Source organism: Danio rerio, chromosome 20, assembly GCF_052040795.2.
Source record: "Danio rerio strain M-AB ecotype USA chromosome 20, GRCz13ab, whole genome shotgun sequence".
Taxonomy (NCBI): domain Eukaryota; kingdom Metazoa; phylum Chordata; class Actinopteri; order Cypriniformes; family Danionidae; genus Danio; species Danio rerio.
The window spans coordinates 1,757,501-1,784,316 of NC_141040.1; the positions used below are offsets into that span (position 1 = coordinate 1,757,501).

Genomic DNA, 26,816 nt, shown 5'->3' on the forward strand with positions numbered 1-26,816 from the left:
ACGCCGGAGTTCTCGAGCGCCGAAAACGGAGCGTTTCAAAAACGCTGGAGAGGCCGTTTTCCTTCTGAAACGCTGCTGCTCCATCTCAGTGTGGATGATGGAAAACGGAGACCTCTGAAAACGGAGGCGGGGCTGCAGACATTTGCCTCTCTGATTGGGGCTTTTCCTCAATATTAAGTAGCCTACAAACAGTTCAGTCCCGCATCTTCTCCGTGTAAGTTCAGACTTCGCAAGTTTGATCAAGGCTGCAGTCTCTTCTTTTCAGTTTGATATGGAAAACAGACTATAACCGAGGACACGGGTCAATCTTCACAGGGAACAGTGTACTTTATAACTTCATTCACATCACCCTGGCTACGTTGTTTCACTTTCTCAACAATAAAATGTAAACATGATATAAGGAACTGCCTATTTTCATTTTAATATTAACAACTTAACAGACAGCAGAAATGTTGAGGCGTTGTGCTGCATATATGAGCGTCATCTTTTCTGTGTGGATATTTATAACAAAACTGAGCCGATAACAACTGTTTCCTTTCAATTTCAGTGAAAATACGAAACACACCCTCTCTTTTGCTGAATATCAGTTTTAATAATCAATAATGGCCATTATAAAAGTATAACATACAATAAGTTTATACATTATAGGAATTAAAGGCAAGCGATCAGTCAATATACAGCATGTACGTGCTTACATTAATCATTAACTTATCTGCGCTCAGCCAAAACACGTTACCTGAGAACAAGTAATAGATTCCAATGACCAAAGTCAGGGAATATGTCGTTAGATAAAGACAACAAGATGAATGAAATATCACGTTTAATAAATATAGTGAGATTAGATCCAGCGGGAGATGCTTGATGAGAAGTCCGACTAGCAGAGCTCTCATCTGGGTAGATGGGCACAGCGCTTGGCAAAGTGTGTGTGTGTGGTCACTTGATGTGCGTTTTCAGCGTTTTGGTGTGGACGGAGAGCCGTTCAGAAACGCTGGGTAAAACGCGAGTGTGGACGCGGATCGTTTTCATTCTAAAACGCCGTTTTAAAACTAAAACGCACTAGTGTAAACGGGGCCTGAGACGCGTTTTTAGGAAACAAAAACGTATCTTTTTGAAAACGCTCTCCAAAGTGGATAAATTTGAAAACGCCTTTTTCGTGTCGTAGTGTAGACTGTGAAAACGGAGTCTTTCGAAAACGATGACGCGTTTTTTTCATGTGACACTCAGTCATGTTACTAATTCGTTTACTTTATTTTCGTTGTGATTATGAGTTTAGTGATTTCGTCCTCACTGTGAGGGTAAGCAGCGTCATCAGCAGGATACTGTTCTTTAAAGCGGTCCAGTATATCGGCGTATTTGTTTTGGCACGTCTCCCAGTCTACATTTCCACTCTCTTTTGCAACTTTGTATTCATGTGTTACTCTAAGCAGCAACTCTACTTCATTGTCAGTCCATTTAAAAAACTGTGTTTTTCCTTGACATTTTGCCGCAACGCTTCAAAGAGCCGGAAAGAAAATAAACGTCAGCCGGAAATGACGCGTGACGATGCGTCTTACGTTTCACGCATGCGCAGTACAGGTTGAAAGCATTGGTAGTCGTTTCAGTGTGGATGACAAAGTTTTGGAAAACGAATAGAAACGACAGTGTGGACGTGAAGCGTTTTTAGAGGAAAACTCCGTTTTCAAATTTATCCGGATTAGTGTAGACATGGTCTAAATGTCATCAAAAAGACAGCACATTTTAATATGAACCCCTAGGACATCACGAAAAAAAGATGCACTTTCAGGCCCCGTTTTAAAATGCATACGTTTTGCTATGGTTACGCCATCCGTCCACACTACGCCGGAGTTCCTGAGCGCCGAAAACGGAGCGTTTTGGAAACGATGGAGAGGCCGTTTTCATTCTGAAACCCTGCTGCTCCGTCTCAGTGTGGATGATGGAAAACCGAGACATCTGAAAACGGAGGCGGGGCTGCTGAGATTCGCTACCTGATTGAGGGTTGTGTCATTGCGTAACCTTCCCTTATTCGTCAAGCCTCTATCACATGACTATAACACATGGCGTTAACGCTACCGGAAGACAGCAGAGCAGCCTTCACTGTAAACAACAACATGGGCACAGAAATGGGAGCGCTGTTTGCACTATTGTCTGTTTCAGGCGCCATTGTGCAGTTATTCATTTGTTACGTTTAGTAACTCGACCTCGTCGTCTGTCCACAAAAACACCTCTCTTGCTTTCTTTGCCATCGTGTTCATTGTTCAACAGGTGTTTGTTGACTAAAAATAACCAAATGCAGAGCGAGACACATGCTTTCTGCTTATACTAGAACGCGCATGCCCAGAGTGCACGAATGGTCACGTGATATACGTTTTTGGTGGCGTAGTGTGGACGGAGATATGTTCAGAGATGCTAGGTAAAACGCTAGTGTGGATGCGGATCGTTTTTGATCTAAAACACCGTTTTAAAACTAAAACGCACTAGTGTAAACGGGGCCTCAGATTGATAGTCGCAGAAAGCTCTTCAGGACGGCAGAAAAGATTTGAGGAACCCTTCACATGGAGGTGTTGCATGTAAAGGCGTTTTTCTTTGGACTGTAAGAGGCGGAGAGAGGCCCCGGCGTGGGGACGAGTGGCTACAGGCCATACAGAGGACCAGCTTTTGTTCAAACGGGCTGTAAATTCCAGAGTGAAGGTGTGAGTCGGGGGTCTGCTGGACGAGTGGGGGTTCGGCCACAGACTCAGCGGCTCCTGAGCCCCGGGGCCCTGACGTGATTAACTGCTGGACATAGTGATTACAGCAAACCAGAACTTAAGCTAACACTAAACTACAGGTCAAAAAACAACAAAGACTAAAAGAGTTGGTCAAAAATGATCAAAACTACCCAAAGAAAGACTAAAACTACTGGTCAAAACTAAAACCAAGACTAAACATGTTAGTCAAAAAAATAAACAAAACTAAAATTTAAACAACCAAAACTAAAAACAGGACTAAAACTATTGGTCAAACAAATAAATAATAAATAAAACTATTGGTTAAAAAAAAAAAAAAAATATATATATATATATATATATATATATATATATATATATATATATATATATATATATATATATATATATATATATATATATATATATATATATATATATTAATAAAAAAATAAAACTATTGGTCAAAAAAACAACCAAATCTAAAACTTTTGGTAAAAAAAAAATGACCAAAACTAAAACCAAGACTAAAATTAACTATATATTAACTATAATTCAAAATAATATATTAACTTTAATTCAAAAAACAAAGCGAACAACCTATCTGTCAAAAAAAAACCGAAATAAGACTAAAACTATTGGTCAAAACATAATGATAAAATCCAAAACAATTGCTCAAAAAACTACCACAACTGAATCCAATACTAAAACTAACACTATTGGTCCAAAAACGACCGAAACTACAATGATTAGTCAAAAAACAAAGAAAACTAAAACTATTGGTCCAAAAATGACCATAACTAAACTAAGACTAAAATTATTGGTAAAAAAAAACAACCAAAATTAAGCTAAAAGTAAAACTATTGCTCAAAAAGCAACCAAAACTAAAACTATTGGTAAAAAACAAGCCAAACCAAAATTAAGACTAAAACTATAGTTCAAAAAACAAAGAAAACAAACTATTTGTCATAAAAATAACCAAAATAAGACTAAAACTATTAGTCAAAATATAATGATAAAAACTAAAACCATTGCTCAAAAAACTACCACAACTGTATCCATTACTGAAACAAAAACTATTGGTCAAAAAGATGACTAAAACGATTAGTCAAAAAACAAAGAAAACTAAAACTATTGGTCAAAAAGATGACTAAAACGATTAGTCAAAAAACAAAGAAAACTAAAACTATTGGTCAAAAAAGAAAATGAACACTATTGGTCAAAACACGACCCAAAGTAAAACCAAGACAAAAACTATTAGTCCAAAAACAACCAAAATTAAGTTAAGACTATTGATCAAAAAAAAAAAAAAAAACTTCAACTACTGGTACAAAAAATAAAAAAAATAAAATAAAAAACACCTAAAACTAAAACTGTCAAAAAAAAGCAATTAAGACTATTGGTGAAAAACGACCCCAACTAAAACCAAGACTAAAAACTATTAGTCCAAAAACAGCCAAAATTAAGCTGAGAGTAAAACTATTGGTAGCAACGCGGTGGCGCAGTGGGTAGCACATTCACCTCACAGCAAGAAGGTCGCTGCAGAAAACACATGTGGTACAGGTGTACCGGGTAGGCTATTGTCCATAGTGTATGAGTGTGAATGAGTGTGTGAGGATGTTTCTCCAGAGATGGGTTGCAGCTGGAAGGGCATCCGCTACGTAATACATATGCTGGATAAGTTAGCGGTTCATTCCGCTGTGGTGACGCCGTATTAATAAAGGAACTAAGCCAAAACGAAAATAAAAGAATAAATAAAACTCTTGGTCAAAAAATATATATAAAAACTTAAACTACTGGTCAAAAAAAAACAACTAAAGACTAAAACTAATGGCTGAAAACACCCAAAACTAAGACTAATTTTATTGGTCAAAAAGCAAATTATTATGAAAAGGTTTTGGTGTTAATTCATCCTCATTTTGACCTTTATTAATTCTATTTGTTCGGTTTTGGTTCAGTGTTTTGTTGACTCTGAATTACTAAAACTAAATATCTCAAAGCTAAACAGAAATGTGTGCACGAAATAAAACCCAATTCAATTAATAAAACCAACCAAAACCAAACTGGAAATAACAGAACATGAAAAAAATAAAAGAAAGCAAAACTAGAATAGACAAGACCAACATGGCCAGACGAAAGGACTGTTATTAGCATCAATTAACACCAGCGTAATGAGAAAATCATCTCTGCGTTTGTGCTGTAAGCGAGCAAACTGATGTGGACGGATCAGCGACACGTGAAATGAGAAATATCACCCGCCGAACGGCTGCAAATTTGTCTGTTTTGTTTCAACATGTCACGTCTGGTTTCCCTGAAGATGCAGAGACGAGGTGTTTGATTGACAGCTGAAGGCCCGCCCCTGAGCTGCTGCCCCTTCCTGCGGTGTGTGTCCCTCAGGCGGACACAGCTGTGGCCCAAAACATTTGACCTTACACAGAAAAAGTGGGCCCAAAACACTTACAAGCAGATGCATAGCGTTTCTGATCCCGGAGGAAAGAGCCCGGATGAAAGATTGAGCTGCAGATTCAGTTACTGTGGTAAGAATATGATTAAAGGTAATAATGATTGATCATTTAGTTTCACCAGATCACAATATATCTGTTATTTCGACAGTTTGAGTCTAAATTATTCCCTCTCCTGCTGTAAAATGTTTATTCTTTCTCAAATATTTTTCAAATGATGTTTAACAGAGGGATTTTTCACAGTATTTCCTATAATATTTTTTCTTCCATACAAAGGCTTATTTGTTTCATTTCGGCTAGAATAAAAGCAGTTTTAAATTTTTATTAAACCATTTTAAGGTCAATATTTTTAGCCCCCTTAAGCAGTATTTTTTCGACTGTCAACCACTGTTATACAATGACTTGCCTAATTAACCAATGAAAATTGGGTATAGGGGCGGAGTTTGGTGCCACGCCTACACTTAAAAATACATGTTCATGCTACTGAACTATAAATTCGTACACATTAGCCACTAAACTGACAAAACGCAAAAAGATTCATTCAATCATTCATTTTCTTTTCGGCTTTGTCCCTTTATTAATCAGGCATCTCCACAGCGGAATGAACCACCAACTATTCTAGCATATATTTTATGCAGCGGATGCCCTTCCGGCTGTCCCGGAGGAAACCAGAGCACCCGGAGGAAACCTATAGTGCATGTGTGTGGACTGCGGAGGAAACCCATGCCAACACGGGGAGAACTTGCAAACTCCACACAGAAATGCCTGGCTGGAAGTGCATTCGCAGTGTAAAACATATGCTATATATATATATATATATAATTTCTGTTTAACGGAGAGCAGATTTCTTCAACACATTTCTAAACATAATAGTTTTAATAACTCATCTCAAATAACTGATTTATTTTCTCTTTGCCATGATGACAGTAAATAATATTAGACTAGATATTTTTTATTATTAAGTGAGTTTAAAGGCTTAACTAGGTTAATTAGGGTAACTAGGCAGGTTAGGGTAATTAGGCAAGTCATTGTATAATGATGGTTTGTTCTGAAGACTATCGAAAAAATACAGGGTAAAGGAGCTAATAATTTTGACCTTAAAATGGTGTTTAAAAAATTAAAAACTGCTTTTATTCTAGCCGAAATAAAACAAATAAGACTTTCTCCAGAAGACAAAATATTATCGAAAATACTGTGAAAATTTCCTGAATCTGTTCAACATAATTTGGGAAATATTTTAAAATGAAGAAGAAAAAAAAATCAAAGGGGAGCAAATAATTCTGACTTCAATATACATAGTAAATTTATACAAATATTTTGGATATATTTAGTTATTTATTTATATAATAAAATATAAATGTTTATTTAAACAAACAAACATTATTAGGTATTATATATTTTTAATTTAAACAACAGTCATTTTTCAAAACAGCCCACTACATCTAGATGTGCTTTCTAAACACCGAACTCTTCCTCATAAGTGAAAAACAACAAAGAGATTCACGGCAAACAAAAGACTGGGAAGCCCTTATTCTCCTCAACATTAATGTTAATTACACAAGCCATCATCATCATCATTATTACTCCAGCAAGGTTACAGTGATGAAAGACTGCTGCAATCCTGATTGTTTTTTCCTCCCTGCGCCGCTGAGGAATATCCAGCTCCTGTCGTTTTTCAATATAGTGTCATTACAGATGCTATATTAGCTTTTACAAGGTAAAGTCAGACATCACAAGTAGGCCAGAGATGTGATGTGTAGACACGACACCTTAATTCTGGAGGATTTTTCTGTGTGTGTGTGTCTTAGAAGAGCACAGGATGAAAGACAGGTAAATCACAGTGAGTCACACACACACACACACACACACACACACACACACACACACACACACACACACACACACACACACACACACACACACACACACACACCCAGACGTGTTCAAACTTGATATCTCCAAAACGTCACGGTGTTGACACAGATATAAGACAGCCTGACTCCAGACAGATGAATCATGGTCAGGCATACGGACTCTCTCTCTCTCTCTCTCTCTCTCTCTCTCTCATTTCCACTTTCATTCACACATGCACTCGCTCGCTCACTCGTTCTCATCTGGGATCTGTCAGCCGTTCTCCTGTCTCAGCATGTGCTTGCCAAGACAGCACGTGAAGAAACGTCCGTCACAATTAAACCCCATAAAAAAGACGCAGACGTAGCAGCCGGTGTAAAACGAACACTGGTAAGGCATTTAAACCACATTAATAAACACAGAGAGATTCACCTGTAGGGTATATTATACAACACCCCACCGTTTACCATAGTATGAATTAAGATATACTTTAGTATTATTAATTCCAGTTTATCAGTTCACAATATATACACTTCACGACAGTGTAGTTCAAAAACACTACAGTATTACTCTCGTGTATGTGTGTGTGTGTGTGTGTGTGTGTGTGTGTGTGTGTGTGTGTGTGTGTGTGTTTGCTAACAGTGAGAGCGGATGTTTTTCTTTAAAGGAGCTCACGATCAGCAGCGCTGAGGGCTTAATTTGATAATCACCGCCACCATCATCATCATCATAAGCTTTATGGATATCAGGACAGTCCCAAAAATCACAACACGCCGCTCTTTAAAGCAGACACAAAATAATACAAAAACAATTTGAATGAGCAAATCCTCAATCCGACTTTTGCTTCTTTGGCTGTGATTGGCAGGAATCCCTCCTCCCGCGTTCAGACCAGGCTCTCAGGACGGGACGGCCAGCTCTCTAAAGGAGCTTACAGGCACCGCTGCCCATTACTGCCATAATCCACAAAGTGCTGCAATCACAAAGAGCACATCCTCCAGGCTCTCTCTCTCTCTCTCCATTCAATTCAACTCAAAGTTGCTTTACTGGCATGACCAATGTTACATATGCATTGCCAAAAGCATTTGTGATGTTTACATTAAATGGCATAGATGAAAACAGACGACACAGTAGTATGCTGCATCTTAAACTCACCTACACTGTAATAAATTCCCAGAATTTCACAACGTTACTGTCATTTTTCACAGTGAATTTCATTAGTCACTTTACAGGATTTAACTGTTAAATGTGACGTATTCAGGACTTTATTGTGAAATTAAGGCAGGTATCCTGATTACAGTAAACTACTGTAAAAATGGCTATATCTTTTGCACATAGCTATAGGAATTCAAACACATTTAATATAATATTTTATTCAACATAGAAAATAATTACACATTAATTATTAAATACACATAATTACGCAGTAAGGCTGCACGATTCTGGCTATAATGTGTATGGTGATTTTTTATTTTTTTTGCTTAAAATCAAGATCATGATTCTTTCTCTTGATTCTTTAAATGTAAAATAAAGGTAATAGGAGTAGGCTATTATTATTGTTAATTCTCAAACATATCATCACCTTGGAATTATAAGGTTCTCTCTGCGCTCTGAATGATTTTGAGATATTGAGCTTCAAAGTTTTTGCAATCCATATAGCAAACAGTATGTGTGCAACAATTTAATTGGTGTTTTCTTTAAAATTCACATCTTTATTCATGGTTTTAGATGTGGTAGATTGCAGAAATCTAAATGGCAATTAATAAATGTTATTTCTGATCAAAATAATTAGCACTTTATGTTTCTAGGAAAAATAAAAATGAGCTGAGAAATGGACAACATATTGTTGCAGATTTCAAGAACATGATTAAATCAAGAATTATTGCTGATTATGATTACTACAAAATGATAAATGCAATGGGGTATATGCACATAGACTTTTAATTTCAGTCAGTCAGCCCCAGGCAGGGCCGGAGTGGGACTCCTTTTCAGCCCTGGAGTTTCAAGCCTCAGACCGGCCCACCTCAGTTCACCACTGACTATATTAAAATAAGGTCATTTCCAAATCAGTTTCTAATGACACTATCACGTCTTTTTTTGAGAAAACAGCTGCTTTAGAACTGCAAATGTTCAACAACCCTAACAGTATTAAATGTCTTAACAATAAAAATGAAAACAATAAATTACTCTAACGAGGATCGAACCCGGGTCCACATCGTCTTAACCTAACGTGCTAACCGCTGGACCACAACAGCTGTGTATTGAATGGAAGAGAGAGAAGAGCTGCGGTAAAATAATTAATAAAAAGGCTGTGGTCAAGAAAATAAATAAATTTAAAAAGTGTGACTGCTGAGAGCAACACATTCTGGAGCTAGGGACACCAGCCCTCGTGGCCAAAAAACGGACCGGCCCACCGGGAATTCTCCCGGTCCTCTCGATTAGCCAATCCGGGCCTGGCCCCAGGGCTTCCGGTTAAGTGTCATCCCAAACAAAATCGTTGAGTTTAAGATCTAATTACTTTTTTTTTTTTTTTTTTTTTTAAACGGCAATCTTCACCGCCTGGCTGACATACCATATAAAGTAGGAATCAGACCAAACAAGAAGCACTGCACTCAGTTTTATTTTTCCACGCCGTGTCTTTAAAATAACCAAATTAATTTGACCCCAGTATTATTAATGGAGTTTTTGCGCTAACTTGCTGCTAATGACGTCTTGCTTTAACAACCAAATAGATGCTTAAGTCTATTCAATTGACTATATTTTAATCACATTACAACATGCTGTATTATGCTGGACGCTGTAAAAAGAACCTTATGAAATTAAAAATAGTCTTATAAAGCTTTCAACGGAAGTTCATCGTAGGCTGAAAAACACTAGCTATGCATATAGCCCATTAATGCTGCTATGATGTTGGGTTTTCTAATTAAAAGAGGCGTTTTCTGTACAAATGAACTGATCTAAATATTACAGTGTTATGTAAATTGGTTATATACTTGTTAGGATTAAAGTGTTTGTAAAAAAAAACCTAACAAATCTGTCTCTCTCTCTGCATTCACAGCCGCTGAGCCCCATGACCTTCACTAAACACACAATACAGACCCATTCAAAACAACTGCATTCATCATCTGCACAAAAACCACATCGCTCTCTGACCCCCGTGAGAAAAGAGCTTCAGATTGATAAATACTTCAGATCTGAAAGTCAAAGAACGGCTTTTCACAAGGGCTGTGCGAAACGTCGAAATTATCCCTGATGTACGGATCACAATGGTTTGCAGTGCTTCAGTTCAGAATCTGAACCTGTGTCTGTGTTTGTCTGTCATTAACGTTATTATCTTCTGTTCAGCAGTAGCATGTAAATGTGCGTCTCTGAAGCAAGGGTGGACATGCTGTTTCTTTGGGGACAGAAATAAATGTTGGGCTTGTTTGGTCATTCTGAGTGTGCCTCACACAAGTGAGTGGAGTTGACAAACCACCTGTAGAAAACACTCTAGGGAAGTATGTGATTTCTGACGCAGCCTCAGTGTTGAGGACACCAGTGAAGAAAGCATCTCCACACATGCAGCAGACAGGTCAGCTGGCTCTGAAATAACTTCATTCATTCAGATTCACCGAGCATCAACTCAATAAACGTGCTGACAAAACCTCCGCATCAGGCCAGAGGAGAGTGTGCGACGCGTCCGACAGAACGATACGCAGGACTGGATTAAAAATCCATACCGCTGCATCAGATGAAACACTAAAGCGCTTGACGTGCTTGTCAGATATTGATTCTCCGCGCATAATCTGAGAAACTTCAACTAGGAGAGCGAGAGAGAGAAAAAAAAAACGCTGTCCGAAGACAATACCTGTCTGCTGTAAATAGATTTTGTAGCGAGTCTGCAAAATAAGCACGCCGCGCTCTCGCAGCTGCTGTGATAAGCAAGTTGCGTGCGCGGCCGAAGCTGTGATTTAACACAGACACAAGGCCCTCGGTGACCTGTCAGCAGCACTAGCAGATACGGCTCTGCAGATGGGGAACGCTGCTGCGCGCACACGCACACACACACATGAGAAATGAGAGAAATATCTCGCATGTCTCTGGTCTTGTGCATCATTCATCAGCAACAAAAAAAGAAAAACTATTTAAATGCTAAAAACTTTGTTCACTTATTTTTAAGTCCAAAGGGAAATAGCCTATTGTTTGTTTTTATTATTATTTATACTGTAATATTTGGTTACTGAGCAGCAGTGGTGTAAAGTAACTAATTCAATACTCAATATTACTTTTTATCAGGAATTGTAATGTACTGAGTAGTTTTTAAAATGTGTACCTTTAGGGTGCTTTCACACCTACACTTTTGTTTGGGAACCCGTCTTGTTTGCCCAGTTAGCGCGGTTCGTTTGGCATATGTGAAACCACCAATCGCTCTCGGATCCGCGCCAAATCAATCGCTCCAAAATCGCTTGAGTGAGGTGGTCTCGGCTCGATTGAAACGAACCCTGGAGTGGTTCGATTGCAGTGAGAAAGCGATCCGATCACGGTTATATCACAGTGTTTTATGGATATGTAATAGGCATACGGCTATATGAAGAGAGAACTACGAGTAGGGCGGGAAGTTTTGAGAGTCTCCGGATGCCAGCAAACGAGTGATGATCTCCCGGTAACCTCGCGTCTCCCTCCCGGTCCTCAAATAGGCATCATCGCGCACCCTTCTCACCGCTCCCCACCACATCTCTCCTCCCCTCCACGTCGCGCGCACCTTGTCAAACACCATCAAACCACCACCTCTCCTGACAGCTGAGCGGGACGCTGCAAAATAAACTCTGACACTCTGACCAATGAGAGGAGAGTTTACTCGCACATGACTTGTTTTAGCTCTTTTGGTCCGTTTAGAAACTTTGCAGTGTGAAAGCGAACCGCTCCAAGAGCAAAGAGCAACAATGTAACATTTGTAATCTCCGTTTCGGAACAACTCAATCGATTCACAGGTGTGAACGCACCCTTACTCTCACTTGAGTACATTTTTTGTGCAGTAGCTGTACTTTTACTCCACTACTTTCCTTCAATCTGCAGTCACTACTTTATTTTTTCTTGTCTATGGGGATCAGAAAAATCAGTCCTGTAATTCCTGTCCAATCAAATCACACATAGAAGGTAAATCGCCTCATAATGAACTACCTTAAGATTTATAAATGCAGGAAACTCTTTGGAAGCATTAAAAGTGTCCAAGAAGACGTCCAAAATCAATATCAGTATTTGACATCAATAGGATGTTGGTTTAAGATGTTGGCTCGACGTTGGATTTTGGTGACTTTCTAACACAACCTAAAATCAACCAAATATCAACGTCATTTAACGTTGTTATTGGACATCAAAATAACGTTGTCCTTAGTTGCTGACTAGACATTGAATTTTGGTCACCAGACATCACAACCTAAATCTAACCTAATATTAACGTCCTATGATGTTGAGTGTCTGCTGGCCAATAACTAGATGCACTACAGAATGTTACGTTTACACACATCCACAAATTACATGTAAACACATCAGCTCTTCACAGCGTAATACACACTACTCGAGTACTTTTAAAAGGGCTACTTTTTACTCATACTTTGAGTAAAATTTACACTTTTACTCTACTCACACTACATTTTTAGGCAAGTAATGGTACTTTTACTTGATTTTTCAATACTCTTTCCACCACTGCTGAGCAGCAATTAATAACACTTTAAAATATAAGGAGTTTTTATATGATTTTCTAAACGAGTAGAGTTTTGAAATTAATAATTGCATGATAATCCTGATAACCATGAAACTGTGATTATCCCTCAGACTATAACCGTACAACCAAAATCTATAATCGTTGCATTACTAAGCGTGACCCTTTATTTTAAGGTACAATTCCTACTATTACCTATGACTTTTGCCTCAATAAACTCCAAAAAAAATGTAAATCCTGCCAACATTTCCTCCTTTGTTCAAAACCGGTTTGAGTTTCTTTCTTCTGTTGAACACAAAGGAAGACATGCTGCAGAATGCTGACGGGGAAAAACAGCCATTGACTTACATAGTAGATTTTTTTCCTACTATACAAGTCAATGGCGACGCAGTGGAGCAGTGGCAAGCACGTTCGCCTCACAGCAAGAAGGTCGCTGGTTCGATCCTCGGCTCAGTTGGCGTTTCTGTGTGAAGTTTGCATGTTCTCCCTGCATTCACGTGGGTTTCCTCCGGGTGCTCCGGTTTCCCACACAGTCCAAAGACATGCAGTACAGGTGAATTGGTTAGGCTAAATTGTCCACAGTGTATGAGTGTGTGTGTGTGAATGTTTCCCAGAGATGGGTTGCGGCTGGAAGGGCATCCGCTGCATAAAAACTTGCTGGATAAGTTGGCGGTTCATTCCACTGTGGCGACCCCGGAGTAATAAAGGGACTAAGCTGACAAGAAAATGAATGAATAGAAGTTAATGGAAATTTCCAACATTTCGCAAAATATATTCAACAGTAGAAAGAAACTCAAATGAATTACAACCTACTTTCCCTTTTCATTACGGGGTGAACAATCCCTTTTAACTGAAGCGGTAAATAAATGTCATCAAAACAAAGCCTCATTTTAGCCAAGTCTGAACAAGTTGGAGAATCAGAAACAACAGCACTTCCCAGATGTGTTGCCAGTGTGTGCTGCTGTAGAGTCGCTGTGAGATCAACACAGACAGTGTTTACGTTCTCCCCGCTCTTACTGGGAATACGAGTCAACACATTTTAATTGTGGATCCACTCACTGTCAATGTTTGCTTATGCAGATGTTCATTAAAATGTAATAACTAGCTTCACGTCTGTAATAATGACTGTCCTGTGGACTGACTTTTCATGACTCAATCAAGCCACTGATTTTTCTTTTACTGAAAATTAGGGTGGTATCTGAAATCAAGCCTTATACCCTTTAGCTATTCCCTACATTAGTCCACTTAAAGCAGTGAATGTAAGCGAGTGAGCGAATTGCAGCACTACGGAGTGCACTGAAGGAATGGCGTCTTGTTTGTGTTTTGCTGCTTGATAAATCTCTCAGACAGATTAGAGTTTACACTTCTAGCTCAGACCCTGTGATTTAGCTGTCAATTAGTAACGATAAAACAAAGTATTTATATTTATATCATATATACAAACGTTGATTTAACAATTAATTAATATATTGTTTAGAAACTTACACCGATACGATTCCGCTGTGGACGCCATCAACACAGAAATTCAATTGAGCACACAAACTCTCAAAGTGCATTATAGGTATTTTCTAGCTCAGGGGTTCCCAAACTTTTCACCCTGTGGCCCCCAAACTAACAATACCAGTAACTCACGTCCCCCAATACTTTCTGAAGTGGTTATGAATATATAAACCTTGCACACAACAACACACAAACACCAATAGGCCCAAGTCTATTCATGGTTTAATTTTGGAGAACGCCACTCGAAGTCCGCACTCCATGCTTAATTGTGGCCTGTATTTATTTTTAATGTACGTGCGTGCCGTAAAGGTGTCAGACAGTTTAACATGCTGCCATTAAATCAACCTGCTGCATCTCATGCTGTTGCTGTGTCTTTAAAATCGCGCAAGCACCCCAGGAGTGCCAAACAAGCGAAAGACTGACGGCTTTTTATTAGCATGTTGTTTTTTAATGTCTATTTTTAACATGTTCACAATGTTACTATTAACTACTAGCTTGTTCTTCAGTAGGTTATGGATTAATGGTTATGATAGGTTAATAAAATTAATTTGATTTTTGGAAATCGCCAAGCGACCCCTCCTCGTTGTCCTACGACCCCCACTTTGGGAACCACTGCTCAGTACCCACGTTATTGTGGCGCTTTTTGGGATTGATTGAGTGCTCTTCAGAACGTCTACTATGGTTTTGGGCCCCTTTACAAAGTACAGTTGAAGTCAGAATTATTAAACCCCTATACAGGTATTAACCTACCTGTATATTTTCCCCAATTTTATTTGGGCAGCTAATGGACTTGTTGAGGTAAAGGATTTATATGAAGACGGCATATTCTCATCTTTTTCATTTCTATCCACTAAACGCAATCTCCCCAACAGTCATTAGTTTAGTTTCTTTCAGGTGAGACACTTTAAGAAATCATTTCCCCACTTTCCTAACCGCCCTCCTGAACAACATCTTGACTATTTCTTTCAGTACAGATACGTGTCAGAAACATTTAATATCAGCAATTTATCACTTAATAAGAACCCTAAATGAAAACCCTATAGTTTCTCTCAAAGAATCTTGGGAAAAGGACCTTGGTGTTGATATTACAGAAGAACAATGGGAGGATATTTTAAAGATGGTCCACTCCTCTTCTATATGCGCCAGACATGGCCTAATGCAATGTTAAGGTGCTCCACAGAGCTCATTTAACCATTGCCAAATTAGCCAAAGTTTTCCCTGATATAAGTGATGCCTGTCATCGCTGTAAGTCTCCTGCTAACCATCTTCATATGTTCTGGAGTTGCCCTCAATTGAACAATTTCTGGTCCAGTGTTTTTGACACACTTAATAAATCTATTAACATTAATCTAGACCAGGGGTGCCCAAACTCGGTCCTGGAGGGCCGGTGTCCTGCATAATTTAGATCTAACCCCAATTAAACACACCTGAACCAGCTAATCAAGCTCTTTCTTGGTATGGTAAGTGTTTTGAAGGAAGTTGGAGCTAAGCTATGGAGGACACCGGCCCTCAGGACTGAGTTTGGACATCCCTGATCTAGACCCTAACCCCTTGACAGCCCCTTTTGGTATTTCAGACAGAGTTGACTTTACTGTTGCATCTAGCCAGGTCGTTGCTTTTTTCTACTCTTTTAGCTAGATGAGCCATTCTTATTAAATGGAAACAGGTGATTCCTCCATCACATGACATGTGGATCCGAGAAATCTTTAGTTGCATAAAATTTGAGAAATTAAGATGTTTACTTGCAGGATCTATCAAGTCTTCTCACAACACCTGGAACCCTGTTTTGGCCTATATCAAAGGCTCACCCTGTTAAGTTGATGTCAGATCTAATACACAGTAATTCATTGGAAAGAGGAAATATTGACTCCCTAATGTGAACTTAATTTTTTTTGCTCTTATTGTAAACTTGCTCAGTTATAATTTTTTAAAATAATTTCTTTTAATTTTTCTTTTCTTTTTCTTTTCTTTTAGAGGATATGTTTTTTGTAATTCATACATTCAATTTATTTTGAGGGGATACGATGTTGCATTGTCTTGTTAAACACCAATAAAAACAATTATAGCAATAACATTTGAGCACCTTTATGGTAATTTCTGTCAAGCACATGAACACAATAGCCAATCAGCAGTGATTAAATACAATGTAAAAAAACTAATTTTACAGAAAATAATCTTTTTATTATATTTATTTTATATTTATTTAAAAAAATATTTTTTACAGTAATTTTTTGTCATTTTAAATTATATTTAAAACTTAGTAAAATGACAAATAATTTCTCTAAATTAACTGTTTGACTTTCATTTTATGTACTTTGTCATTAAAGACAAATTACTGACATTTTAGTTTTTTATACAGGGAAATTACATTATTATTTCTACAGCATTTTTCTGTTAATTTAAATTCTATTAAAAAGTCTGTAAAAATTTGCATACAATATCTGTAAATTAACAGCTTGACTGTTATTTTATGTACTATATAATTAATGACACATTACAGCAATTTTCCTGTTTTATACAGGAATCTAGGAAAATTCTGTAAAATAACAGTGTTTTTCCGTAAATATTTTAATTTATTAAATGTATTTGATCATAATAATCTAGGAAAAGTCTGTAAAATAACAGTGTTTTTCAGTAAACATTTTAATGAAAATATCTGTAGATTTATTATTTTTTGCACTTTATTTTAACAAGAATTTTTACCATAATTTCATGGTTTTTGTTTGGCAGCCGTAGCTGCCGGTCATTTGACCTTTTACATTTTTTAGTGTATGCACTTAAAATGTTTGCTGGAAATAGAATTTTAAAAATGTCAGTACTGAATATCGACTTGTTCCAAATTCGATACTTTTGGCAACCCTTCGACAATAGACCAAAATAATAGAGATTACGTTTTTATCCAAAATCGAGCAGCCCTACTACAGCTTGAGGCTGATTTCAGATACAGCCTATGTGTCCAAAAACGAAAAGAAAAGCCTGAAATATTGTTCACACGGATCACACTGACCCTCAGAGCATAAGGCTCATTTCTGCCAGCCCCATTAGATGAAGCATAGATTCACTCGCACTTCTCCGAGGCAAAACCCTTCGGTGTGGAAGACAGAACAGACACTCGCTCATATATTTCTCAACTGAACATTACTTTACATCTCATCTCGGGCATTACGTCCACACCGATGATGACACACGGCCAGAAATCGGCCAAAATAACAACTCCAGCGTTATATTCAAATCATGGCCTCGCATAGACGCCTTGTTAAAGACACAGTGAAGACCTTGTTTTTCGCTCAGCTGTAAAAGCGTAACACACACACACACACAGATGGAGTGAGAGTGCGCGGCTGTAATTGTGCAGCACACAAGGAGATGAAATGTGCAGAATTTGCTATTGTGTCTTGAGCGCAAGGTTTTCCTTTAAAAGCGTCCTTTAAAAGTCAGCACGCCAACTTCTCCAAAGAAATGCAAAAGAAGGCCGGCCATTTGTCCTTCTCTATAATCATGTTTCTGTGACTGCCTCAATGAAATTTGCTCCGAATAAAAGAATCACGATGTGGCTTATTATTACAAACACAAGTCAAGCACTTTTTTTACGTTGAAAGCCCCTTCTGGAGGAATTCTGGGAAGAGCTTGGTGTGTGTGTGTATGTGTGTGTGTGTGTGTGTGTGTGTGTGTGTGTGTGTGTGTGAGTGTGTTTGCGGGGCTAAAAAGACACAGCTAGCTCAATAATTCAATATACAGTGCTCAGCATAAATAAGTACACCCCCCATTTTGGAAACGTATATTTTTATCCATTTCTCAGTGAATATAGCCAATATAGTTTCAGTGTTTATAAACAAAAAAGAATTATTAAACCAATATATTCATTAAAATTAGAGTTTGGTCATCAAATGTCTTGACTCCTGTTATTAGAAGGTAAAATTACAAGCTACAGAAGTTCAACTAAACTTGAGACTTTTCACGTTTATTCATTTTATTTATTGATTCCCTTAACATATTATATAACAAACTGGTGTCATTCGTTTGTGCCGATAAAATAAACACTTGATCTATCTTCGTTGTTTAGATATAATTGAAATGTTTCAGGAGTCGTGACGTCACTCTCCACTCAATTTCCGCTAAATCACACAAAACTGGCGTCATTCGTTTGTGCTGGTTTGTGCCGTGAAAATAAAAACTTTATCTATTTTCGTTGTTTAGATATATTAAAATATTTCGGGAGCCGTGACGTCACTTTCCACCCTATAATTTCCTCTAAATCACACCAAACTGGCGTCATTCGTTTGTGCTTGATTTGTGCCGTTAAGTTAAACACTTTATCTATTTATGTTGTTTATATATAAAAAATACTTCGGAAGCCGTGACGGCACTCTCCACCACATTTCCTAAATCGCACCAAACTGGTGTCATTCGTTTGTGTCTGATTTGTGCCTTTAAAATAAACACTTTAACTATTTTTATTGTTTAGATTTTGCCTAATCAAAACACTTTGGGAGCCGTGACGTCACTCTCCACCACATTTCCTCTAAATCGCACCAAACTGGCGTCATTCATTTGTGCTGGTTTGTGCCGTTAAGTTAAACACTATCTATTTACGTTGTTTATATATAATACAATACTTCGGAAGCCAGGACGGCACTCTCCACCACATTTCCTCTAAATTGCACCAAACTGGTGTCATTCGTTTGTGTCTGATTTGTGCCGTTAAAATAAACACTTTATCTATTTTTATTGTTTAGATCTTGCCTAATAAATACACTTTGGGAGCCGTGATGTCACTCTCCAACACATTTCCTCTAAATCGCACCAAACTGGTGTCATTCGTTTGTCCCTGATTTGTGCTGTTAAAACAAACACTATCTATTTTCGTTGTTTAGATATAATAAAATATTTTGGGAGCTGTGACGTCATTCTCCAACCCATTTCCTCTAAATCGCACCAAACTGGCGTCATTCGTTTGTGCCCGAATTGTGCCGTTAAAATAAACACTGTATCTGTTTTCCTTGTTTAGATATAGTTAAAATATTTCGGGAGCCGTGACGTCACTCTCCACCCTATAATTTCCTCTAAATCGCACCAAACTGGCGTCATTCGTTTGTGCCGTTAAAATAAACACTATCTATTTTCGTTGTTTATATATAATAAAATACTTCGGAAGCCGTGACTGGCGTCATTCGCTTGGGCTGGTTTGTACCGTTAAAATCAACACTTTATCTATTTCTGTTGTTCAGATATAATTAAAATATTTCGGGAGCCATGACACCCTATACACCCCGTTTCCTCTAAATTGCACAAAACTGGCGTCATTCGTTTGTGCCCGATTTATGCCGTTAAAATAAACACTTTATTAATTTTCGTTGTTTAGATATAATTAAAATATTTCGGGAGCCATGACAACACTATACACCCCGTGTTCCTCTAAATTGCACCAAACTGGCGTCATTCATTTGTGCCCGATTTGTGCCGTTAAAATAAACACTTTATTTATTTTCGTTGTTTAGATATTGCCTAATCAAAACACTTCCGAAGTCGTGACGTCACTATCCACCCCCTTATTTCCTCTTAATTGCACAAAACAGGTGTCATTCGTTTGTTTATCTATTTTCGAAAAACAATGCTTAATATCTCAGAACCCAAACTAGCACAAACGTTCATTTTTACGGCACAAACAATCACAAACGAATAGCATAGTTTCGGGGGATTATTTGTTTTTATGGGGTGCCAACTTTACGGAGGTAAGATAGTATCATTTTTAAATATTTAAATTTTTCGGTATTTTTGACAACACTACAATGGTAAAAACCCTCAGCAATTGACTGCAACAAGAATCTCATATTAACACACAGCTAAGCTTCACTGTCATGTGCTTGGGTTAAAGAGACGCAGCTAACCCATTTGGTGAGAGGTCATTGGGTCAATTACTCCAACACAGATGTCCCGCACAGATGTTTATGATGATGAGGATGATGATGATGATAATAAGCGGCATGGATTTACGACTCACCTTTCTCCGCATGTCCCATTTGAGCTGCGTCCAGAGAAAGAGAAAAAGAGCGATAGCAGGGATTAGCTCACTCTCTGAAAGCAGCCAGCGCTGATCCCGCTCTTCATTTCCATAACACGCTGGCATAATTACAGCAGTCACTAATCAATCTCAGCCTCCTCACGTAATTTGCCATTTGTCATCCGTTGTTTTTGATTACTCTAATAGAATTAATCCCAGGGTTAGACTCGCTGATTAATTAATCAGCAATTACATAGACAGCTGTATCACACACACCAACCCCTGCAGACGGAGATGTGATACGGGTTACACAGATGTGAGCCTCGCAAGATTAGAGAGCCATTCGACAGGTCCCAAAACATCCAAACGAGAACAGGAGAAACTTATTTATACATGCAGCAGTACAACCTCTTTTGAAAATGAATGTTTGTATCCATTTCTCTGTGAATATAGCTAATAGTTTAAAGAAAATGGCTTTATTTGTTGTTATTTATAGCTTATCGTTTTTAGGAATAGAAATAAAATACATGTAATAATGCAGATATTAAATATAATTTATTATTTCAAATAATTTTATTGAAATTGATAAATTATAAAGTACAAACTTTCAACTAAATTTGTTTTTTAAATTATTATTTAACATGTTTTTTACAATTATTTTTGGTGTAGTAATATTTGGACTATGATCTTCGGTTTGTATTTTAGTTATTACATATATATATATATATATAGATTTATATACATTATATATAGATTTATATACATTATATATATATATATATATATATATATATATATATATATATATAGATTTATATACATTATATATATATATATATAGATTTATATACATTATATATATATATATAGATTTATATACATTATATATATATTTATATATATATTTATATACATTATATATATATATATATGGCTGATTCCAGCGTTATGGACGTGACATTTGCAGTAAAAAAATGAAACGTATATTCTCGGAGAATGTATATGTTAACAGTATACTGAAATATATGTTTATATTTTTCTTACCCCTTGACCATGGAGTTCAGGCATCAAAAAAATATCAGTCTATGCAGGTGTTTTATATTTAAAATGACGGCAAAATGAATGCGTTACGGACGTGACAAAAAAAAGACATGAGTTTTGTGAGTTGACATACTTTGTGAAAATTCTGTGAATAAAAATGCAGAAGCCAAAAAAATATATAACAGTCAAAAAAATAAGGGTTGGCTCTGCATGGAACATATATAATTAATTTTATTTAGTTTTTCATTTTTGCATTATTGAGGAAAAACTATCGTTACGGACGTGACTTGTCTTCGTTACGGACGTGACTGCTGTGAAATTGACAGTTGACACATTATGAAAATCAGATAAATGCTTTCAAAACTTGACCAAAGACCTATTTGTGGATATCTGTTGGGTGTGTAAACCAATAAACTTTAACCTCTGAGACATCTGAATGGTAAGGTTGCACAATTAATCAAACTTAAATAGATATCACCTTGTTATATTTAATTCGTATTATGGCATGTGTGTTGTTAAAGGTTAACGCACGTTCGAATGTTCAAAACTCAATTCGGTAACAATGTTGCATGCTAACATGGTGGTTTTATACTCTGAATAATATAAAATTGATAATAAACATAATCAGCTATAATGGGCCTATAGCAGGCTCCTAAAGTTAGTGTTTCCAGACAAACCTGAATTAAATCATTGCCCGACTGTTGCGCAAGACCGTGTCTACGTGGAGAATAATTAAAATCTAGTTTAGTCACACATATGGCAATATTATATTTGACAAAGTTTATTTTAGTTTATTCTAGTTAATGTGTTAGTTAATGGAATAAATAATTTAATTTCTCCACTCGCGCTTGCTTTCTTTTTCTCGTCGGCAGTCACTTCAGGACAGGTTGCAAAAAGTTCATACGCACCAGGGTGAGAGAGAAAACTTTAAAACTTAAGAAAGGTTTTGTGTAGGCTATGTTAAACAAGCATAGAAAAATAGTCATTGGTTGTAGGCATGTGCGATGGATGACTATAATGTTTATATTTTTAGGCTATAGTTTATAACCGATTGTGTAAAATATTGAATTAAATATTTACAGCTGCAGGTCCTATCGATTTTCTAACAAATTTAATACTCATATAATGTAGTTAAAGCTTAGATCTATATCAAGATTTTATTCTTATTTTATTCTTATTCTTATTAATATAATTTTAATAAGCACTCAAGCGCATTTGCCGGGTGCTGGAAATCTTTGAAAATGTTTCAATTTTAATGTAGGCTATAGCCAATTTTCAAGCTTTGAAAGTGCTTAGATTTTGGATAAAGGGCTTGGAAAATGAATTGTGTCGCTTTGATAAATTTATCTTTATAAATAGTTATTTATTTAATGAAATAAAAAACATATTTATGCTCTGCATGAAATGAAAACTCCGCTGTGGCCTGACCCGCGGCGTGCGCATCTTGAGCAGTGGGAAAAGACCAAATGCATGGAGGTTATTGATTATGCGCCTTGCGCGCCTCGCGTTTTGTCATTGCGCGCTTTGTGCGCTCCAGAAGAAAAGCATATTACCTCAGTGGCGTCTTTCATTCTTCAATCAAACGAAAGCAGAGGCGGGGTTTCCTTGGAGGTGACAGCAGTGTCAAGATGACTACGGCGAACTTTTTGATGACGGAGAGACTTGTGGTCGCTGTTTTTAAGTCATCCAAAGTTGTATGACTTTACAAATCTTGAATTTCATAATGTCATTTAAAAAATTCAATTATGAAAACATTGACAGCAACACTTGCGCACAATAGACCAGCTGATTCAGTTGCTATCTATAGTGACATTCAAAAGAGCACCGTGCTTCTTTTCTTCTTGTCAACATAAAATGCATTGCGGAGCGCCTCACGTCTCTGCAATGAAGAAGCGCGTTCGTTGTGATCGGCTTCTATGAGCAACACATATTTGTTAACTCGCATGACAGTAACACGTGCAAACACACGTGCTTACAGATGTTTTTTGCCAAAAAAGCAAAATGAAAGAAGGATATTCTGGCCACAGTTTGACACAGGAGTTGACGAACCAGCGCTGATCCTGGTCGTCTGTGCTGCCTGGAGCCGCGTCATAAACTCAACTAGGCATATTCATGATTTAATGCAGACTACAATCAACAAACCACCCTTTTTTCCATTTGGAAAATAACAGTTATTAATAGTTCTTATATACATTTTAAATAGCCTAATCTACAAATCAAACAAAGACAAATATTTTATGATAACTTCGCACCAAACTGATGCTTTCATTTTACAGCTTATAAAACATGTATGCAAATTAATGCAGTATCACATGTAAATAACAAAATTGTTATATGCTTAGCCTATACTTTACAAAATGTATAGGTTCAAAGCCTTATGGTTCATTGTTATCTTTCACTATAGGCAGCGCGTGCGCACATGAACCGCAAGTAAGACGGAGGAAATAGGTTAAGTCATAATCATAATTAAGATATAATGTTTAAACCAATGACTTCTATTAAAAATGTTGACAGGTTTTGTAATATTATAACAGCGAAGCATTAATTGAATGCATTTTTTTTCGTAAGGTAGCCTAATATTTAATTGACGGAAAAAACACGATTGGACAAACAGTCTATGCCGGTTCCTAAAAAGGATTCAGTTAATGTTTTCGTTTTGTAATCTTAATTTGTCATTTAAGTGAAAAAGATCTAGAGCAGGATTTATTTATTTATTTATTGTTAGTTTATTCAGTTTTTCTATGCTGCTAAAAAACACTGCAGGTGCGTGAATATGCTCGTTCTGTATGCTGTTCGCATGTTAAAAATAACCTAAATCAGTATTTTAAAATGCAATATTTAATGTGTCAGACAAAATTGGCACGTCAATTTTTTTTATTAAATAATATTTTGATATTAATCTGTTAACGGTTAATATTCGGTTAACCAGCGGTTGTTTGTTGGCAAAATGAATCGAAATCAGCATTCCTAGTTTGGCATAAATTGTATCTCAACTATTTGATCTATTATTTGACAGTCAGTTACCCTATCTACAAAAGAAACAAGAAGTGCTTCAACACAAGGTGCTGCATCGCAAAAACACCAAGATTATGCGCCAATTATGGCAATATGTAAAATGTTGTTTTCTTATTAAACATTTATTTCTGAAATGTTACTAAAGTGGTTTATAGTTAAATGAAATGTTCAGTTCTTGATATAACATATGGATGTTATGTAATGTAAGTCAGTAATTGTAATGCAGCATCATAATGAACAAATATGCGCTAGTCATTGGCTTATATTAATAAGGAGTTCAAAAATGGTCACGTCCGTAACGCAAAATTGTGGTTGTTTAGAGCAAAGACCTGAGATGAGTTGGCGATCATAATTAGTATGGACATATTTTGGCTTTGTATACAAAGTTTCATTTTATTTGTTATAATATTTATTCCACAATATAAACTTTTTCATTAAATCGTTACGGACGTGACACGTGACCGAAGCTGCGTGATGTCTTAAATATGTAGCTCATAAATCAAAAGGGCAATAATGTTATGAAAAAGTAAGGATAATTATTTATACTACAGACTTCAATCCTTCTGCAGAATGATTACTGTTAACATAAAGCATGGAAAAGGTGAGTCTTGAACCCTTTTTTGAAAGCACGAAAAGTGGTTGGATGATAATGAAACTTACCATTGGCACAATCCTCATATTTCATGGATAAACAAAACAATTTCCTTAAAAATTCAACAAGAGCACATTATTACAATAAAATATAGACCTTAATAAGCAAATTGAAATAGGTTTTGTTATTTTGGTCAAAAGTTTATTTTTTCATGATAAGGTTGACATTTTCATGGAATTGCTCATATATATATATATATATATATATATATATATATGTATGTATATATATATATATATATATATATATATATATATATATATATATATATATATATATATATATATATATATATTTATTGTAATTATTAGCCTTCAATAATAAAAAATAGTCCAAAATTATACATGTATAATTTACAATTTACTACTATCTCGTCGTTTATTAGCATGCATACTACCCGCATTTTATATAAAGCACATATTAGTGTCTGAAACTGCATATCCTGAACCCTTCATCATAGCTAACATAACTAATGTCTATAAGCAGGGTGGTCATAGACCCCTATATGAATATAAGCCTTATAAATAATTACAAATCTGAAAAAGTGTGACCGTCATGTTGCTATTTTTTTCATAATTGTACACTTGGACAAATAAAGAAATCTTCATTTAATTAATATCAGCTCTTATTTCCCCTCATATCTGTATGAGAAAAGTACTTTACTGATTGAAAATATTTGCCTAAAATGTTGCGGTGTGCTGTGATGCTTTAAGGTCATTTTTGTGCTCCAGATAAATCTGATCGAGCTGAATTTTCTTTATTTGTTTTTAAATACACACTTATTAAATATGATACTGAACCTCACAAAAATAAAATGTCAGACTTGGAGAACTGACTTGAGGAAATAAATACAGTTTTAGTAATGCATTAGGTCACATTTCTTGTAAAGATACATAGCTTTTTTGCCTAAAGATCTAAAATAATTCCTCGTTGGGGTTTATATTAGAGTCATTTCTACTTAAATGAAACTAAAATAAATGAAATATTACAATTTAAAAGCAAATTACGAAGAATACAACAACATGTTTCCAAAAGAAATAGTTACAGACTCTGAGGATTGTGTTACTGAGATGCTTTCAGGAGTCCTGTTGCATATTACCATCAGTTTTCGTGTGTTTTTTTGTTCATGTCAGGGATTACAGTAATGTTTACACACCACACGCTCGCGGGTTTGGGAGTTTTGAACGCGTACAGATATCCTCCTGTTCTACAGAGCTTTTTTTACAACAGGAGAATGGAGTTTTAGTATTTCTGTTGCAAACAAATGTTAAATTCCCAAATGAATCGATTGTAAATCCGGACAGAACCCCCAGCCGGTTTGCTGAGCGGTGTTTGGTAAAGTACTTTGGTTCCGCGGCGGATACCTGTGTGTGTGTACTCACTATTCTCCAGCACAAACCATCAACACACACACACACACACACACACACACACACACACACACACACTGACAAAGAAAGAGATTTCTCCATAAAAACAGCCATGAGTGAAGTTGTACGGTAAAACCGTGTGCTCGTGCTCCGCAGAAAGGTGCGCATGCATTCAAAGCAACAGCCGTTAAACTTTTGCCCGTTCCGCTCCGGGGATCGGTAAAGGTGAATCTTTAGGCACTTACCGGGTGTGTACTGGGCTCCTGCGCCCCCAAACACCGCAAGCAGGAGCAATGTGCTCAAAATGATGGTATCCATATCTGTCGGCCGAGTTGAGAAAGTTTGTAAAAGTGTTGGGAAATGTTTCTTATTCCAGCCGATCCGCGCGCCCCATGCTCTCTCTGCGCGTCTCTCTCTCCGCTGCTGTGGTGCGCGCGCCCGGCGGGAGAGCGAGAGAGAAAGGGAGAGAGTGCGCGCGCGTGACGTCACCTGCGCGAAGAGTGGAGCGAGCGAGTGGAGAA

The 26,816-nt window shown here is 36.8% G+C and overlaps 1 protein-coding gene and 1 long non-coding RNA gene across 54 annotated transcripts in view; both read right to left on the reverse strand.

Moving 5' to 3' along the window:
- ptprk (protein tyrosine phosphatase receptor type K) overlaps nt 1-26,816 on the reverse strand; it is a 300,910-nt gene that overhangs the window by 260,921 nt on the left and 13,173 nt on the right. For 25 of the 52 annotated variants that reach the window (XM_087296974.1, XM_087296971.1, XM_087296969.1 and 22 more), the window contains exons 1-2: nt 26,541-26,721; nt 20,218-20,241 (exon numbers count right to left, since the gene is read on the reverse strand). In XM_087296974.1, the coding sequence (XP_087153100.1) occupies nt 20,218-20,241; nt 26,541-26,613 (97 nt within the window). In that variant the 5' untranslated portion in view covers nt 26,614-26,721. 52 annotated transcript variants of the gene reach the window in all.
- LOC147839004 (uncharacterized) lies at nt 16,222-19,373 on the reverse strand. Of its 2 annotated transcripts, XR_015518113.1 has the most exons (3): nt 19,203-19,373; nt 18,702-19,069; nt 16,222-18,562 (listed from the first exon to the last, which is right to left on the reverse strand). It is a non-coding gene; the product is annotated as an uncharacterized LOC147839004 (long non-coding RNA). The 2 variants fall into 2 exon arrangements; XR_015518112.1 differs by lacking the exon at nt 19,203-19,373 and having other exon boundaries at nt 18,702-19,178.